The 18,914-nt window shown below is 45.1% G+C and overlaps 1 protein-coding gene across 1 annotated transcript in view; it reads right to left on the bottom strand.

Annotated features, from left to right (window-relative positions):
* The window catches only part of T265_03948 (hypothetical protein), a gene marked incomplete at both ends in the record, with an annotated part of 50,037 nt that overhangs the window by 28,136 nt on the left and 2,987 nt on the right, over nucleotides 1-18,914 (bottom strand). Inside the window, 8 exons of the mRNA XM_009168548.1 lie at nucleotides 5,819-6,217; nucleotides 14,651-14,964; nucleotides 15,065-15,266; nucleotides 16,383-16,608; nucleotides 16,664-16,737; nucleotides 16,772-16,901; nucleotides 16,940-17,522; nucleotides 18,331-18,527. Of these exons, the coding sequence (XP_009166812.1) occupies nucleotides 5,819-6,217; nucleotides 14,651-14,964; nucleotides 15,065-15,266; nucleotides 16,383-16,608; nucleotides 16,664-16,737; nucleotides 16,772-16,901; nucleotides 16,940-17,522; nucleotides 18,331-18,527 (2,125 nt within the window). The remainder of the gene's footprint in view (nucleotides 1-5,818; nucleotides 6,218-14,650; nucleotides 14,965-15,064; nucleotides 15,267-16,382; nucleotides 16,609-16,663; nucleotides 16,738-16,771; nucleotides 16,902-16,939; nucleotides 17,523-18,330; nucleotides 18,528-18,914) is intronic.

The following is an 18,914-nucleotide window of genomic DNA, read 5'->3' as shown; positions in this document are numbered from 1 at the left end:
TACCTTATTTCTTCTTCCGAAGGGCGATCAAGGTTTACATTCCACTCGCCCGTATGCACTATCTCCACCGGCTGTGTTGCAGGAGGCCAGCTGAACTGCTCTTCAAGTGTTCGGCCCATCTCTCCAGTCGACGTTTTTGCGAGTGAATTAATGAGCCATCTTTTTCACTTATCGTTTCGCTGACCGTTGCTTTCCTAGGGCCAGTCGATCGTATCAGTTGATAAAGGACACGGCTGTTTCCCGTAGCAAAAGCCTTCCCCATCTCTCGAGCTTTCAATGTCCACCAGAGCTCTCGGTCTTTCCTTAGACTCTTCACTATTTGGCGTTTGAGGGATTTGCGTGCGCCGTCGTACTCGTTGCCTGATGGTATGGCTTTCCTGGCATCAATCATGGATAACGACCTCGACGACATCCAGTGGTCCCTTGGTCGAATTGGAGAAGTCGGACAGGCAGCACTGAACGCCGCTAGTATAGCTCCTTTCACATTTTGTGACGCTTCAACCACATGTTCACTGCCACCACAGTATTGTTTTACTGTGGAGAGTTGTTGGGCTAGCTCAGATCGATACTGTTGAGCTATGGCAGTTCTTCGAAGATAGTGGATTGGCACGTTTCTTGCCGATTTGCGAGGGCCTGAAGGGAAACGAACTGTCAGGCGTGCGCGCACCATGGCGTGATCGGAATCAAGTGGTGTGCCCCAGAAGGAACGGCACAGTCGTCGAGTAAAGTGAATGTGATTGCGTTCACACAACTACAGAGAAGTTGGTCATACTAGCAATGCATAAGAAAATACTTTCAGCTGAGTTCTGCAAACACCTTATTATGTTCCTTGCCACCGATTAAACGTCTTATCCTTCTTTATTTCACAGTAAGAATCCGTCTCTCGTGAGGGTGGATAAAAAGTTTAAAGAGCCACTATGTTCGTACCTTTAACTGCAGACAAATTTTCCTCCGAAGCAGACTATATGGATGTAACGGTGATACTACTGATGGCAGAGGTATGCGAGTAGTATGTTTTCTTCTTGTAAATTCGCTTGAAAAGGGAGATCTACTGCGGATTTGTGGACTCGCTTTGTAAAATTTACTTGGACTTGAGCAAAAGTCAATGAATATCCAGGAAAGTTCACGAAGACGCGTTCAAGAGAAGATGGATGTTCAGTTAATTAATTAAGATGCAATTAAGATGTAATTAAGATGCATATGACAATTTTGCTTTCCTGTCCAATTGTCCGTAACTGGTCAGTTGGCATTTTCCAATGAACAACTCCGCAGCGAAGGCCTTCTTCCTTTCACGAGTATAGTACGGGTATGGTGATGGGGAAGATGTGGTTGTACCAGTAGCCGGATGACACGAACAGGGGGTCGTATCACAGTAGCACGGCTCAGTTGCGAGTGCAATTCACTAACAGTCGGCATTGGGTGGCGAGATAAAAATATCCACATTGTCCCGTATTTCTCACCGAATGTAACCGAACAAGGGCTATAGAGAGGTTGTCTTGTCCACCTGAGCGGCGGTGATCATGTTCAGAAAAACCCATTCTCCATAGAAGTTGACTTCTAATCTAGCGTTCTTCTTTTACAATATGTACCAAAAGAAAAAAATCCATACAATGAAATATAACGTCGAAAATTCATAACTCTGGCTGGTGTAGTGGGATGATACCTAATCGTTCAGCTATAGCACCCTTTCGGTGCTTAACTGCCATGACACCAGAAGGAAGCATAAGGGATGGGATACTGACAGGCTGCCCAAGCCTAGACAGGGAGAGGCGAGAACCGGAGGTCGGGTTCGAACCACGGACCCTACGGTCAATAAATTCGCGCTCTAACCACTGAGCCATTTCGACCCTTCACAGTTCTTCAACCTTTTGTCGGTCGTCAGGCGTTCACTTGACATCTGAAAAGCTGGCATCATTGAAACATCCAAACACGGAATTCATTTTACACTTCCACGCCAGATAAGTATCGTTGAACTGGTCCCTGGGCTTACTGCTTTCAGTTTCATGGATACTAGGTTGACCTACACATCCAGTTTCTGCTTATGCATTTGCACCAGAATAGTGAGGCAGTTCGCCCGGATGTATGTGAGATCGACAAGAATTCCGGAGTCAGAATAAAGCACTAAAGTGGATATTACAGGGGGAAATGTGCAAAAAGGATGTACATTCTGTTAGTGATAGATACCGATCTTTTTGCTTCACGTAAAAGTACGAGAATGGTCCGAATATACGTCTCCAAAGTAGGAACGTAATAATCATGTGATCAAGTCACAAAAAGTTGGTTTTGTGCCAATATGGGCGATAAAATTTGTCAGATAGGAGACAAGTCCCGTAACCGAGGGAGCTGTGTCATAACATCCCTACGGGGCTCAGTGCTCTAGTGGATTATGTACCAGCCCAAATGCTATTGCGCAGAACCGCCTCACCCAGCTCTCCAGACCACCATGTCTGGACCCTTATGTTTAAATCAGCTCACTTTTTCAGATGCAGCCATCTACCAAAGTTACGGTGATTCAAGCTGTTGCAGTTTTGGTCACCGGAAAATGCCGCAAAAGGGAAGAAATCTTAAAGCTTTGCAAATAATTGCATAATCATTTAGTCCGGGAAACTGGGAACTTAAGCACTGATGCTCGACCGCCACTGACTACGCGATTCAACCATCTCTGCCAGTGCAGTTAACCATCGGTGAGTTGAGTGCGGGGGTTCCCATCCAGGGATGCGGCTGTTGTTCACTCGAAACAGTTTGCTGGTTAGTGCTTTCATACTTCATGGAAAGGTAACTATTCCTCACCTCTTGGTGGCTTCAAAACAGCACACGGCTGGAAGAAAACGACCCTGCGAGCCAGGTGGTCTGCTAGAATTCGAAGTAAACGTCCTAACCGCTGGAACCCATGAAGCGTGAGTAATTCATCTATCGTGGAGGACTTCATTCTTCCTAAAACCATTTGGGGTGCCTCGGCATTATCAATCCCATGTTCCCACCACACCCGACAAATGCTTTCGAAATACCGACTGTCAAACGCTGACAACTTTGGTACGTATGTACGCATAGTAGTCACGGTTCGCGTCATCGATTGCACTAACGCGGTGTACACTATGCCCTCAGCACACAAGTTAATGATGTCTCACGCCGGATTCGTGTTGACGGAGGACTGGTGTTGATGTCCCATTCAGGCCCGCCGGGTTCCTTCAGCGGTTATGTTCATCGAAGCGTTCAACCCATTGCACAAAAAGACTATTTTGTGAATGAATCGCCGTTCCGTTTTTCTCGCATATCGTTTCGCTGACATTTATCTTCCCTTGGCGGACTGATAAAATCAGCTGAAATAGGGCGCGACTGTTGCCTTCTCCATAGCCCTGACTTTCGCAATCCATCAGTCTTCCCTGTGATTCTTCAAGCTCCTGGTTATCCGGTGTTTTAGGGATCTGCGTGCGTCATCGCAGTCGGTCGATGCTGGTATGGTCTTCCAGGAAGCAATAAGAGCTGCTGATCTCGACGATATTCAGCGTTCATTTAGTCGAGTCGGATGGCTTCGACAAGCAGTTATAAAATCATAGCTTCTTTTTTTACCCGCTCCCATTAACACACAGCAATCTTCGTCACCCGCATGACTGTGCGTTTCTAGTACCTTTTTAGCCAGATCAGTTCGATACTCCCCAGCTAATGAACCCTTCTCGTAGCCAATGATTCACTTGGCTGCCGGTGACCGGTTTGACCCGAGAACACAGAAAGGCATAACTGTCTCACTCCCAGTACGTCTGGGCATAGCAGATGCCTTTTGAGCAGCACCAGATAATTTAGTTTTATAAGTATTTCGATCGTATTGAATAATGCGCCGGCGGTCACGGTCAACCATTGGGCGACCGGTTAGTGCGGAGTTTAGAGCCTACCTTTTCTAACCCGCCCTTCCTCGACGGAAGGTGGCACCGTTGCTTCCATAAAGATGGATATGCTGGAGGCCTGAAGGGAACACCTTACTGCCCTCACACTTCTAACACAGAGGACAGTACCACTTTATCTCAAGATCACCTCGTAAGACGAGTTCTTGCAGTACGGGGACTCGCTGTTCTTCGTCGAGCTGTTTGCTGTTGGTCTTCCCGACATGGTTGAACCTTGATGAATTGAGTTACAGGTAGCGTGGCCCGCAAGATCGTTGCGGCACTGAAGCCGATCACTACGACAAGGTGATAAATTAAGGTATGGCAAAGGTGGTTTGCACAGAAAGCCTCGAAGTCATACGAAATAAGGAGTCGTTCACAGGAAAACACTGGCTTACTGAGCTTTGGATTCCAATATTTATATTCCGCTTCACGTCTCTATAACTCTCTTCACTGACATTCCTCAGGGGACTGTGAACATGAGCTATGCGAACTTTGCAATGACATATCGTCCAGCTGAAGATGCCTTTCCTCAGTTAACCTGAATGTAAATCAGTCAGCAAGGCCGTTAGTCACGCAGATCAGTTTTACTTAACAATGACTTTTTGTTGCTTGTTTTGTTTGTCGCATTACAGGACCAGATGCAGTGTACCGTGTTCCATTAGTCCCACATTCTGAGTCAATTGTCTTCGGTTGCCGAAAACTGTAAATGACATATTTGGGATAAGATTATCCTCAAGGACAGCTACCGATCAAACTTGGAGCAGACGCTGTAGTGCAGATTTCACGGACATTTCAGTCATGTTCCAGTACAACATTTGTGTGGAGCTTTTGTCTGTGACTGCGCTCACACTCCATGCCATGAAATCATGTGTTTAGGAAGGCAAGCCAACTAGATAGCCCACTGACATGGTGGCGGGTAAGTATCAGCAGAACAACACATTATGTGAAGATCAATCAACAGACACATTCCACTACAGTGAAACCAACAACCCTTTGTGGACAGAAAACAAAGAGTGGATTTCCTACGGTGCAGGTTTTCCAATACGCACGCTTGAATAAGATTATGTAACCCGAAGGGTGACAGGTTTTCTTTTCGTTTATCCATCTCACATAGGGACGGCGTTGAAATTTACCGTCAATGCTCAGTTGAGAAAAAGAATAGTGCAGTGCGGTCACACGAGAATATTTAGAACTGTTACTTAAAAAGTAGGATCAGGACCATGTATTTGCTTTAGAACCTCTAGAATGGTTACCACTTTTGACTGATGCATGCAGCCTGTACGAAGTTAAAATGAAATAGTCTACTCGAAAGTCACTCGTTGCCAACGACCAAGTGGAGTTCCAAACAACATTTTACGGTCAGTTTGCAATCTGCACCACCCACTATTCACCGTACTGCAACAGAAAAACTAGTGCGGTCTGCATAGATACCTTACACTCACCAATATTGCGCCCATCTCTTGCCATTTTCGGAGAAAACGGGAGCTACGTCTCTCGCGATTTATAAACCGATCCATTGACCAAGACGGAATTCGAGAGACAGGAACCTATTTTTGAGCATGCGCCTATTCTGAACCAACTAACTTTGCTGTCGACAAGCAATACAGCTACCGTGGGTCTGACTTGGTACGCGAACATAAAGGAATATGATTGGTGAGTTCTAGTGGAAACGCAGTTCAAAAGTCCCTCATGAAAGAACTTTACCAAGCTGTCTAAAAATAGCTTTCCAGTTTGGTTGCATTCTAATCCACTCTGTTGCAATAAAATGAATAGAGAACAAGGCATCGTTGTACGTCTGCGTCAAGAGAAAGACTGCGAAAGTGGACAGCATAGCATTCATTACATTACAAGGCAACCTTGGAGCTACACTGCCGTTGTATGAAACATATATTCAAATATTCACTGAAATAGCTAGGAGAAATAATTAAGAAACAAACCTGGCAAGTTAGTCGAAGACTGGAGTGGAGGAGCGGAAGAATGAGGTCGACGTTTCGTACTATCCCCCACTGTAGGCTCGGGTTGGCTTCCGGTTGAAACTGGAACTGATGCTGCGGAATCCTGACCACTCGGTGAGGGAGAATGGCTACCAAATGGGTGTTCCCCTGTCACAGCCGTGCTCACCCAACTGTCTGGAACAATTGCATTAGTATCCAGGAGTGTGCCTCCAATAAAAAATGATGGTCCGGCACGAGACACCGAACCTTCATCATTGGACACAGAGCGTGTGATTGGTGGAACTGGGGGATGAGCGCCCAGGTCACTCTGCCGGGTTCGAATAAGGCCTAACGGTGGGCGCCCAGGAGAGTAATCACAAAGGCTTGAGGAACGTCCAGTGGCTGGTTAAAATAACGGTTAAAAACCATGCGGTAGGTCAGAGAAGAGATGAAAAGTATGTGCTGCGGGGAGTGATAAACAGGAAAAGCTTCATCTGAATCCAAACAGAAGCTTCGAAACATTCGTGACCCTAAGTTTAACGGCTTCCCATAGTCATACAAGAGGTCACGTAACTGATGCCACCTATCCCATCTTGTGAGGATCTATAAGAATGGAAGGTTTTGAGTGGCTTATTTTCTAGAGAACCGACAGCTCTTAGCAGTAATAGCGTCCGAGGATCGAACAAAACGCCAGTATTACAACTCCGCTCAGCGAACAGTTGGTTGGAACAAATTATACGTTCAAAAACAAGCGATCTTATTAGGACAAGAAGGATTTATGGATCAAAAATGTGTCAACACCGTTTATGGTCCACAGTACAGAAATACTGCTCTTCAAATAATGTTAACCTCTGCAAGATATTCGAGATGACTCATTCTTCGTTGGTGTCATTGAACGGTCAGAAAATAAAGCGCTCCCAGCCTGAAATACACCAACCAGTTTTCACAAACATCCACTGGCCACCACTTCACTAAAACTGATCTCTAGCCAGTCAACGAACGTGTGCGATTATAAGCGTTAAATCGGCGCATTCAATCCAGTCGCTTATAGTTCTAAGACAAGCAAAGCATGCATGACAAGCGCAACTTTGCTCAAGATAACTGCTTTTAGCATACCCATGCCATAGGTGAACTAAGAATCCACAAACTAATAGATACATTAGGAAACAAGCTATAGGATTGTGAAACAAGTGAAGTCCCTACCTACCTGACATAAAAATGTAACAATTTCTTTTTGATCCTTCAATTCACCCTTACATGGTGTAAATTGCTGACTGAATCACTGGCCTTGAAATATCGCATTCAATTCTTCAATTGAACAACTCAACAGCATATGAAGATGGTGGGCGTCGATTCAAGAAAACATGGTCTATGGAAAGCTGACATCAACCTACTCACAATAGTGCTAGCTGAGCTACGAAAATCCTCCCTTTTACCAATAAAAAAGGAAGAAGTTCGCAGCGCGATCGATCGGAAATCCGTGTCAAACGAATTCACCATTATGCAGATCGAAGTTTAACCCAATCCAAAACAGTGGAGTGAAAAGCAACACAAATTCAGATGTTCGGATTGTAGAAACACAACAACAGCATTCTGCGGATTGTTTGCGACTTACGCCTACAGACCTTGTATGACGTCGCGTCCAATAGAACATACGTGTTTGTTATCTGTCAGTGCTGCGGAGCGCTCTATATTATTATACAGATCAACAACCCGGCTACTACGCGCTGAGGACGTCGAAAGACTTTCAGTGCTTGACTAACGATGCCTTCGGGGCGTTGGCCGAGTCTGATGGGAACACCGGAACAGTATTGGTTCGCGGAAAAAATAACCAGCCCAAGAGAGATGAACTGAGCACACTGCATAGATTGTGCTGGCTTGGCCACGTGCTCCGTCGGTCGACCGACTTCCTCGAAGGGCTCTTTTCGCACGAACACGGGAAGGGCGGAAACGAACCAAGGAGGTCAATGACTTGGCAGCAAAGTGTGAAAGCCATTACAAGCAAACTCCTCTGTGTTGATCATTGCGGTCTCCTTGGTAGGGGGCCCCGATACGGGACAGATCAATGGTTGGAGACATTGTCAGATATGGCGCTCATTCATCCAAGCTATTGCCTTCACTGTATAGCTCTTCTTCTACGCTCTCCAATTAGGATTTCACTACCAACCCTGCATTTAAACATCAATTATATCAACTACCGCCTCGTGTTCAGCTACCCACCCCATTTCTCCATATCATCGGTGAACGAAACTGTGGCAGCGGAACCACAGTAAGCCAAGTACGCGGTTCTTACAGCTGATGATGATTCTGACCGGCAAGCGTATACCGTTGGTCCACCACATAGACAAAATTAGTACGTTTAGCTCAATACACATATAGAGAGATCAAATTTCTGAGTGAACTAAGAGGGAATACCGACAGTTATTCCTTGATCAAACACCTAATTGAATGAGACGCTTCCTGATATATCAAAAGAACAGCTTCATCCAAACTCTGATCAAGATAGCCGAGATAAATTGTAGCACCATAGAAGTGAGAAAGAGGAGGGAGAAATCATTCAACCATCGTATTCCAGAAAATGAATTGACAGTGCATGGTAATTTGTCCGCCGTTTCTGTTCAGGGTAAAACCAACAACGGCGGTCTGAAAATGTTTTCTCGAATGGTAACGAAATGCTAACATACAAACTGCCAAGTATGATAAACAAGTCAACTCATCAGTCCACGCGAGCTACCGATAATCCTCAACGGCGCCATCCAATACTTTCAAGAGAAACTTGAAAAACAACTCGCTAGCCGCATAAGTAGAAGAAACAACCAAACGCATAGTCATTCGCCTCGGTCAAGGATGCATCTGAACCCACAGAGTAAAGTTGTTGCACCAAAGAGTAATCCGAGTTGCACATTGCCGACTTCAAGACCAAAATCAAGGTTAAGAAAAGCAAAAAAACAACACGATGCACTGGAATCAGTAGCACCGAACAATCCGGGGAAAACTATGCACATGCAAGTTTAGTCACAAAGGCAGATAAAATACCTACCAAGTATGCGTTATTCAATACTCATCTACGTGAAAAGTTTGATCATCCCCATCATAATAGAAACCACCAAAACTCCACTGAGAAAGTACTACTTAAGTGGAAGAGATGCCTCAGTGATCAGAGCGGGAATTTGTTGAGCGGAAGGCCCGTGGTTCGAACTCGACCTCTCCAACTCAACTTCCTGTCTAGGCTTGGGCAACCATGCGGTATCCCAGCCCTCGTGCTTCCTTCGGGTGGCATGGCTGCTACGCACCGACAGTGTTACAGCTGAACGATTTATTGCAATACAGACTCCAAAAGACATTAATTACTAGCCACAGTTTCAAGAGAAGAACAATAAGGCTATATATTCAACTGCGAGAAAGTTAAAGTCTTGGTATGCAGAAAGAAGCGTGGTTCTCCATGAATTATTCGATCAAAAAAACACATGGAATCAGCCTGTCTACGTAATATTATGTGCAAAGGTCCAGCAAGCGAACCGGAATAATCAAGTTGAGTAATCAATAGGGTAAGCAAACGAAGAGACAGGAATCCCCCTGATCAATACCGTGGATTACTACTGTTGAGAGAAGGCAATCTACCATGCGGCCTACCAACTAGAGGAAAGCAAACAGTTCAGCGCCGCAGATTCATCATCTCAGATAAGGCATATGGGTCCACGTCAGAGGAGTTTAGAGTTGGATATTTTGCTCCCTTGTAAAGACCTACTCCACATCAGCTCCAGTACGATATCGTGGCAACAGACAAGTTAAACGGTCGTTTTTCGAAAACTCAGCTTCCTTAAAACATCAACATACTTAATCCGGCCGAATCCGGTTATGCGTACGAGCGGCTTCACGACAAAGTATTCTTATCGCATATTACTGCATGCTACATTTCTGATCACTCTCGTTCTGTCTGTAGGCACACCTTCTCAAGTTGTGGATGTTTTGAAGACACTATGTCAGAAAATCATGCCAGTTGGTGTTAGGGGTATAGACCTCTACTGGCTAGAAAGCAGTGGCATTAGCCAGGATAAGTTCTTTACATCCGGAATTACGCAAGCGTCCTATCCCAGGATTAATTTTTAACAACCAGGCTGGCGCCACCTACCGGCTACACTCACTCCTGAAGGGGAAATAACTTGCAGAGGCCAAAACACCCTTCAAGAGAAGCACAGTAACGACAATAATGAAATTCGCAATGAACCAACGATCAACATGAGAAAAATAGTAGCAGTGATTCCCCTGCGGCTTTCAGAATCATTTTGTGTACTTCACTTGGAAGAATGTTTTTAAGGCTGCGTTCACATTCAATTTCGGAGAAAGTACTACTCGAAAGTGAAGAATTGACCGAAACTAATCTTCCCCTCGAGCTTAGACGTCAACCGAAATCTTTCCTGCTGGACTTCCAACGGAAGCACTAATATCAACTAGTACAATATGAGAAAGCAAAACGAAAGAACGTTGATATGGATTAAAAAGTCATTCCCGAGAAAAATACGCTCCAAGTTAAAAGCCACATCCCATATGATCAAAGTATGGTGGTCGTTGGCTTGTTCTCTGAGCTGGGCAGTTAGATTGCAAACGCTTCATCACCAATCGAGGTGACATCATCAGTGCGTTATTAGGGAGCGTAGTAGTGCGTAGTGGTGGGTTAGTAGCTGTATTAGGCACAACTACTAACCCACCGCTACGCACTACTGTGCTCCCTAATAACGCACTGATGATGTCACCTCGATTGGTGATGAAGCGTTTGCAATCTAACTGCCCAGCTCAGAGAACAAGCCAACGACCACCATACTTTGATCATATGGGATGTGGCTTTTAACTGATCAAAGTATACCCAGAAAGCATCATTGGTAGATCGAGTTCCACAGACAGGCGAAAATGAGGCGAAAACGACAAGTCCTACCTCATTGTCAACGAAAGGTTATTCAACGATTGCATATTCTTGGGATGTGAACTGTGCTCAGGTCAATCGAGAAGCGGTTATGTACCATGTTAGCGGTGGTATTCTGATCAAACATTGATGACCATCAGCCACAGTAAGTAAGTAAAGGTACCCAACGTGGCATAAACAAAAACAACTAGTATGCTTCAACACGCCCACGCGGCGTGTTATTTTAACAGCTAACGCATACCAGAACATAAAGCGATGCGAACGCTACGGCAGACACATAAGAAAGTTCAGAATAACTGTTTGAGTCTAAATACACCAAATAACCAGTGGCAGAGGACACAGAAGTCCAGTTACACAAGGATCGGTTAGTCACAAATAAGAACGGACGGACGGTGCCTCGGCTGTCAGGTTGTACTAATTAACGAATCCTCAAGTGAAAGATTCTGAATTATGTTCATAGCAGGATATTTCAAAGAAAGATTTCGTCCAAACGCCTTCGACAGTGTCAACCGCTAAGAGTAATGTTTGATCAAGATAGTGTACGATCACCGCTAACCGAAGCCAGTTCCTACCTCTGTTCAAGCGAAGGTTCTCATACCTACCAAAGTAACCAGGCGTTCTACAACGCGTTATTTCTCCCGTGCCTTTTGCTTCGTACGTCCATACGGTGTCTGTTGTCGGATTTTTAAACCAGTTGTAAGAGTGCTGATAATATCGTGATTGGTTGTAACACGTACAGTGCAAAAATTCATGAAATTAGAAACCGGATTGAAATAACTTGTTATGAGGTCCCTTTTTCGTAATGTCTAATAACGTCGATATGTTACTCTTTCCTGCTTGTCGACCGTTTGTGATCACTTGCTGATGATGTTCGACCTTCAGGGTTTACGTAGATAAAAGAGCCCGAGTTCATCAAAAGTCTGGGTAGTGTTGCCACTACTCGCCTTCCAGGATGAGATGCGCGTTCGTCCCAAAGTGCCCGATTAGAGACGCCGCAAAATGTGCTGCTATCCGGATTGCCTGAATGAGTGCCTGGAGATATGTGCGCCAAGGAGAGATTCGGTTTGGCTAGCGCTAAGTCCCCCCCATCCATTGCATTCCTTTCTGCACAATAGGGCTTCGAAATAAATTATGGTTGTACGCCAGCGAAGCATCAGTGTTGGGCACGGATGTTATGCCGGCGATATTCATGATAATCATGATGATTTGTAACAAAATCAGTCAGAAAATAATGCTGAACGCCCAAAACCCTCAGCATCCATTTTCTCACCAGACAATATGCAGTGCGTGCGATATATGCAGAGATCCAAGTACAAACGCTTATCTACAATAATTAATACATACCAAAACCATGTGACTCTTTACATGGCCTGGTATCTCTCTAACCCCGAGTCACTGTGTAATGCGTTATTAGGCCACCGCTGATTTACCTTTATTGAATCACACTTCTGCTCTTTTACCAGAATTTGAAATCCTATAAATTCTTGTGTGCTGTAAAATCTGTCGGGATGTGTGGAGCTACCCTTCACTTGATTTGACTTACACCGTGGTAAGACAGCAACTTTTGAAGTGTGTAGAGTAACATTAAAGGACTTCTGTTCAAACTGTCCTGTGTCGAAGTCAACGGTTGGCTGTCTCAGTGGCTCTCGAGACTGAGAAACATGCTAGAAGGCGTTTTGACTCACACCTACGAACACCGTTGACAATAAACCCCATTTCTATGACGCTAAAGCTAAGAGGGAAGAAAACTAATCCTGTTGCCGACAAAATTTTCATGAGGTACAAATCGCTGTTAAACATAGTGAACAATTCGGAAGTTTCTAGCACCAGAAAGAAGTTGGTACAGAATATGAACATGATGGAACACCATAAGTAACATTCGATTGAGTGACACTTCGTGTCACTTCCACTGGAAAGCTGCTATCATCGTCATCATCATCATCGACAGCATGACATCAGTGTTCAACACCGATGCTTCACTGCCGTACAGCCATGATTTATTGGGAAAGCCTTTTGTTAAGAAAAGAATAAAGGTGGACGGCGAAAGGACTTAGTGCTAGCTTGCTACAATCCTTCCGAGGTGTCTAGATCCCCGGACATTCACTCAGGCAATCTGGATAGAAACTGAGATTCGTTGGCAGTCACAGTGTCTCCAACCAGGCACAGTGAGGATCACGCGGTCGCAATCCTGGAAAGCGAGTAGCACCGATAGCACCCAAGCGTTTCGTAATCGCCTTCATACCCCTATGCAAATTCAAAGGTTGGCCACCTCTCTGCTCACGCCACTCTGGTTAGGGCATGGAAAACTGCTCTCTTCGGCAAACGATGGTTTGGAATACGCAACATGTCCTAACCAATGCGGCTTCTGATGCTGGACAAATTCTTCAACAGAAGTACCCGTTGCACAACCGAAAACGCGCTTCCTAATGGCCTCATTACGAAGACGCCGACAAAAAACACGTGATCTATGGTTCTGGAAAAATGCTAACTCCGTTGCTAATTCAGCGAGTATTCTTCACGCGACAAACATCACCCAACGCAAGTGTCGCTAACCGTCAAAATCATTGATGCGAAAAATGCTGGATTCGAATCTCACTCCCTTGTGTTTGACAACGCACTTTGTTATGGACGGAACACTAAAATCTCATCGACTGATACATTTTAGCAGCACATGTGAAGTTTTGCAGATAGCGGCTTAAAAATCGTGCCATTCCGGGGTGCGCTACAAAGAAGCATTCAATGTGGGCTACACGCATGCAGGGTTTTTGAGGGAAGGTCATTGTGTATTGTTTCCAGTTTTTGGGTCACGCAACTCTGGGTCCCGATTATCAAACCAGTATAGAAGCATGTACCAGGTGAGCTAGCGAATGCACGGTCTCTCTCAGCGATCTCCGTAGGTTAACCCAGAAAATAAAGAGATCACTGAAACACACTCCCACTACACACCTATTACATTTATTCCGCGAACAGTGGATAGAATTTGATGTTTTGCCCTTCAGCCCCAGTGAAGACAAAACTTACCTTCCAGAAGTAAATCAGCAAGTGGAGCGGACACTTGAAAAAGAACACGGTTTTGCGACCAAAATTAAGTTGGCTCATTTGAGGCTAACTTGAATCTCTTGTTTGTGATATTCTTCAACTAGGTCTAATTGGTGAGTACCAAGAAGAATGAGAACCATATTGACCTGTCCAAGGTTTTCATCAACCTTACGAGTAGTAAAAGTAGTATTGGAAATCGCAATCTTGTTCTTTAGTGTGTCATTGTCCACATTAACTAATTCACATACCTAACAGTGTGCGAACCATCTCGATTGTGTAGTGGTTTTCTGCAATTGGATTGTGTCTCCCAGTGTCTCAAAGCGTTGCTCCAACGTACCATGGTTACTGCATAGGAGCGACGTATCGCACATGAACAACTGGTCATTTCCTGTAGAGGGGTTTAGCCGTTTGCAAAAAATGTCTCATTGGTTTTAAGCACAATCTTGGTTTACTTTGTGGCGTTGAATGCCAGCTATCAGGATGTGGTCTACACGGGTCGGTCTAGTGGAACGATTCGGTTCAAGATACCATGACTCGGACAGTACTTGTACGAAGGTCCTTATCAAGCTATAGATTTCAAATAAGCATCCTTATTCTCAAACAAGGATTATTCACTGTTGATTAACTAGAGAGGTTATGCTTGCTTTTTTTAAAACGCCCTTCCCGCGTTGATTTACTATGGCTTTTACCGGACATAAGGTAACCGAGAGATGGGTACCCACTAATCAGGAAAAATCTAGTGGCCTGGGGTGAGACGTAATGGAAGTGGGAAATTAAATTTGCCCGGAAGACTTCGTTCCGAAATGAGGACAAAGTCTAACACCAACGCACACACTGGTACCACTGCGTACTGACGAAATGCATGCATTTCTCACCTGATATCATTTGGGTGGCTTGCATTTCACCGGTTATATCTTCGTCTTCCATCAGGATAGGTGCAGCTCCAAGAGCTTCACTGGTTTTGGTTGCCGTCGAGTGTTTTCGGGACACCGAAGCACTTGGTACGGTGGATGTGCCAGATGAACAGGCTTGACTGGGAACAACACCACTTTCAACGCGTCCAAGCCAACTACCTGACCCTCCAGTTCCATTGGTCGCAGTGGCACTACAAGCGACTAATGAGTCGTCATCCTCATCCTGATAGGAAGCCCAATTCCAACGACACCCAAACAGAGGATAAAATCCATTCCTAGGAAGGCACATGTGAGAAAAGGAGATGGCACGTGGAAAGAAAATCGATCAAATTTGGATACGGACGCGAGGTTATTTGTTACCTGAACCTGACTCACTTCACATCTTCCAGATATTTGGAAGTCAGAGTGAAATTCGAACGGAAATCTTTCCATGAACGAGACTTGACAATATTGTCGTGAGGAAAGTGCACCTCCACAATCACGGTCTCGTCTTCGTAATGACTGACATACTCTTTGAGCAAAGAAGCGAAACCAGTTTGCTCAGTGGCAGATCCTTCTTCGTTGGTGACCGACCGTACTATAAAATGGAAACCAGGTTGAGGGATAAGAATTTAATGATGCAAAGAAATTCACTAAACGGAAAATGACCATGCTTCAAGGGCCCGATGGCAAAGATGCTCAAAGCAAACTCCAAACGAAGAGTTTGCGTGCAGAAATATTTCTGATTCCTAAGCAGCTGCAACTCCGATACCAAATGAGGACGAACTAGAAGACCTTTTCACCTGGCAGGAAAGAACCAAGGGGTGGCAACGAAGCACGCGACCTTGGCTAGCAAACTCAATGGCGTTGGTGGCTATGATCTCCCTATCAAACTCGACACAAGATATAGAGTAGACGAAGGGGTAACAGACATCAGCTAACTGATCCAGCGATATCCCTGTCCCATTCAGGCTGAATGACCACCCCAACCAACACCACACCATAACAAAAAAACCGATTCAGGACTGAAAAAAACTGAGTCAGTCCAGACTTATTTCAAAAACGTCTACAGTCGACTGCTTTGGTCAGGACAATTGGACGTCATACCACCAGCCTTCCTATCGTCGGTGTAGAAACCCCAGCAGCTAGAACTATCTATTGACTAACAACCTGGAGTTACTGTGATAGGCTTGTATGGAAACAAAATAAGCGTGATGTGTCGAGGTTACGGAAATGAGGTAGTCAGTATAGTGCCGTTTCAGCAAATAATGAACCATTAGTAATTCTCAGATCGGTCCCGGTGGTAATGAAAAGCTTGATTTCGAGGTCAGCAATTGGGAGTTACTCGAAGTACACACCAACTTCAACTATCAACGAGAGTAGACATGGAACGGACTGTGTTCCTGCAATAATTCTTGTGTGGTTGCTGTAAAGCAAGTAAAAGCAAGGTAGGTAGATATAATTGTAGTACACGAACGAAAGTTCCCAACAAATACCATCAAGTCTTCAAGTGTACACGTGCAGCTACAGAAGCCTACCGCGCAAAGATGCATTCAGCGATCTTCACTTTTGAAACGATGACATCGGAGATAAATACCCAAAACAACAACCAAATTAGAAGTGAAATTGGAAATAAGTATGGAATGAGACATGCAGAAATCGTAAGAATCTGAGGTCCTTGGTGGATAGACATTTTCTGAACAACAAAACTCACAAGCTCCCACGATCACTTTGGCCGACAATAGCTTCAAAATGGGAACTTCGGTGACAGCCGGATGGTGAATAAGACGCTTAACACGATTTCCCATAGCTGGGTTTGGATCCAGGCAGCTTTCAATGAAGCTCCGTTGATCGCTGTTTTCCAAACGAGCCTGCATTTGTTGGCACAATTCTGCCGGAAGCAAAGTCTGCGGGAATTCCGTGGGTGTCCAAACGGCGATCTAAACAAGGAGACCGGAGTTTGTAAGCTTCATATGGAATACAGAAATAACTTACCTCCAGGGCGACGACACCAAGCGCATACACATCAGCCGACTGGGATTTTTGATCCAATGGACCTCCAAGTGAAACTAAACTGGCATTATTAAGTAATGGGACAATTACATGGTCCAACGCGAAGATTTCCAGAATTCTGATAGTAAATGGTTTCTTTGGTCAAATTGCCGTGCGGAACGCCGAGACGGTGAAGGAACATGAGCACAGAGAGAAGTTGACCGACATGCCGTTTCCACGACTGACAACACCGAGAATAAAAAGATCATAACAACGTACCCGATTGTTCTTTGGAGAGTTGCATAAAAATTGTTTTAATGTGCACTCGTCTAGTCGCTCTGTAATGAAAACAAGCTTTCGCGACCCATCATCGGATTTCGCCACCCAGGCATCCAGGTAACGGGCCAGAAATGGGTGGGAATTCCGCTTCAATCGCTTCATTATGGACAGGTACCTATTCTGCAGGAGTAGAACCACCAATAAAAATAAATTGGCAAAGAAACGAACCTCTTTCTCACTCTTTTTCTCCGATAGAATGCATTCATTCCATATCACTTCTTTGCCAGACTTGGGCTCGATCGCAACAAACGCACTATCGACGCCCTGAATCTGGATGGGGAAACGCTTGTTTCGTTTATGAAAGCGGCTGTTATGTGATTTTTCCACAATCTTGTCCTCCTCCTCTTCCTCTTCCTCCTCTTCATCTTCGTCCTTGCGGTCGCTTGTGTTCTGCGCCGAAGTGCTCTCAGCTGCGCTGGACACTGACTGAGGTCCTGGCGCGTCTTGCGGTGAACTTATACTATCCTGTTCTGTTATCTTGCCTTCAGATTCCATGACGCCAAACGCGATAGATGCGGCTATTCTACGAATTCATCTGCTGTGCACAGTAGAAATCAGCAGTAGCAACTCTGGAAAGAAAATATTTCGAACATGGATTAGGCTTAGTGAATGGAGTGGAGCTTCGCTACCCGCGGCTAAAAGCGCTATTGGATGAAATGACCAAAGACATCCAGTTTTTAGCACAAGGCTAAATCATTATAAAGAAAGGTAGCAGGTCCCAAATTATCCGGACCAGAATCTCGACAATATACTGCAACCAAGTCAGGCATCCCACTGAAGGCGAGCAAAAGGATAAGGCTATGGATGGAAAAATAGTAATTTACGCATACCTTTGATGCAATCTTTGTTCGCAACTAAAAATGCCGAATATACAGTAGGTATGGACAGGTCACTTAAGGGGGAGAGGAATACTATCGCGATTGTCAAGGCCTGCGATTCGTAACGAGACTTCTCTCATCCTGTTCCAGAATTTACGTAGCCACCTAAGTAAAATTTATCTACCATCCACGGGTGTCCGCCCGCTAGAATGTCCAAATTTACAGTGATATGCGCAACAACAAAATATGAGCCAAGAGCTTGGTGAAAAAAACCTCACAGGATTTGCAATCACATTTAGAAGAATGATGCTCCGACAAACTCAAGAAAGATTAATGAGATCCAACTGTCTAAATCGTTGTAGTTCATGGTTGTACGTGGGCTGGGATACCGCCAGGGAGCCCACACCTAGACAGGAGGACGATTAGGGTCCTCATCCAAAGCCTTTGGCTCGAAAGCCTAACGGCGAGGCAGCGGTGTTCGGCTGGAAATGCAAGTACATTACCATTTTTTACGGAACAGGTCGCCATACATGTTCCAATCCCCAACCTGGAGGGCCAGGAGACTGTGTTCGTCGGTCCTCTACCCATGGATCAACCTGGTATGCGGGACTCTGTGAACATCGTGCGGACACTCCACAGTATAGCTCAATGGGTCGCCGAGGTACACAAACCGCCACACCACGGTAAGGTCCAGTCTCTTCGTGACGGGTCTTTGTTTAGAGGAAAGTGAAAGAAACTTGAAAGAAACCATGAACTGCACATACACAAATACACTTCTTCGTGAAGGTCTTTGTTTAGAGGAAACTGAAAGAAACTTGAAAGAAACCATGAACTGCACATACACAAATACACTCATGCAACATCGGGCGTCGCGTGGTGACATCAGCCGAGTCGCCTTACTTGCTGCATACAGCAGGGCGGGTAAGCGAAAACATGCTACTGCTGACGCCTCCCTTCTTACACTTTCACGTTTTCCTTCTTTCACCCTCCCCCACCCACATTCGAATACTTTCTCCGCAGGTCCCAGCTCTAGGGCTGACCGTGTTGCTCGCCCTGCATCACACTCAGCTGCAGCTTCTGCACGTCCGAGTTCAGTT

Source organism: Opisthorchis viverrini (genome assembly GCF_000715545.1).
Source record: "Opisthorchis viverrini unplaced genomic scaffold opera_v5_58, whole genome shotgun sequence".
Lineage (NCBI taxonomy): Eukaryota > Metazoa > Platyhelminthes > Trematoda > Opisthorchiida > Opisthorchiidae > Opisthorchis > Opisthorchis viverrini.
This window is presented reverse-complemented; position numbering and strand designations above follow the sequence as displayed.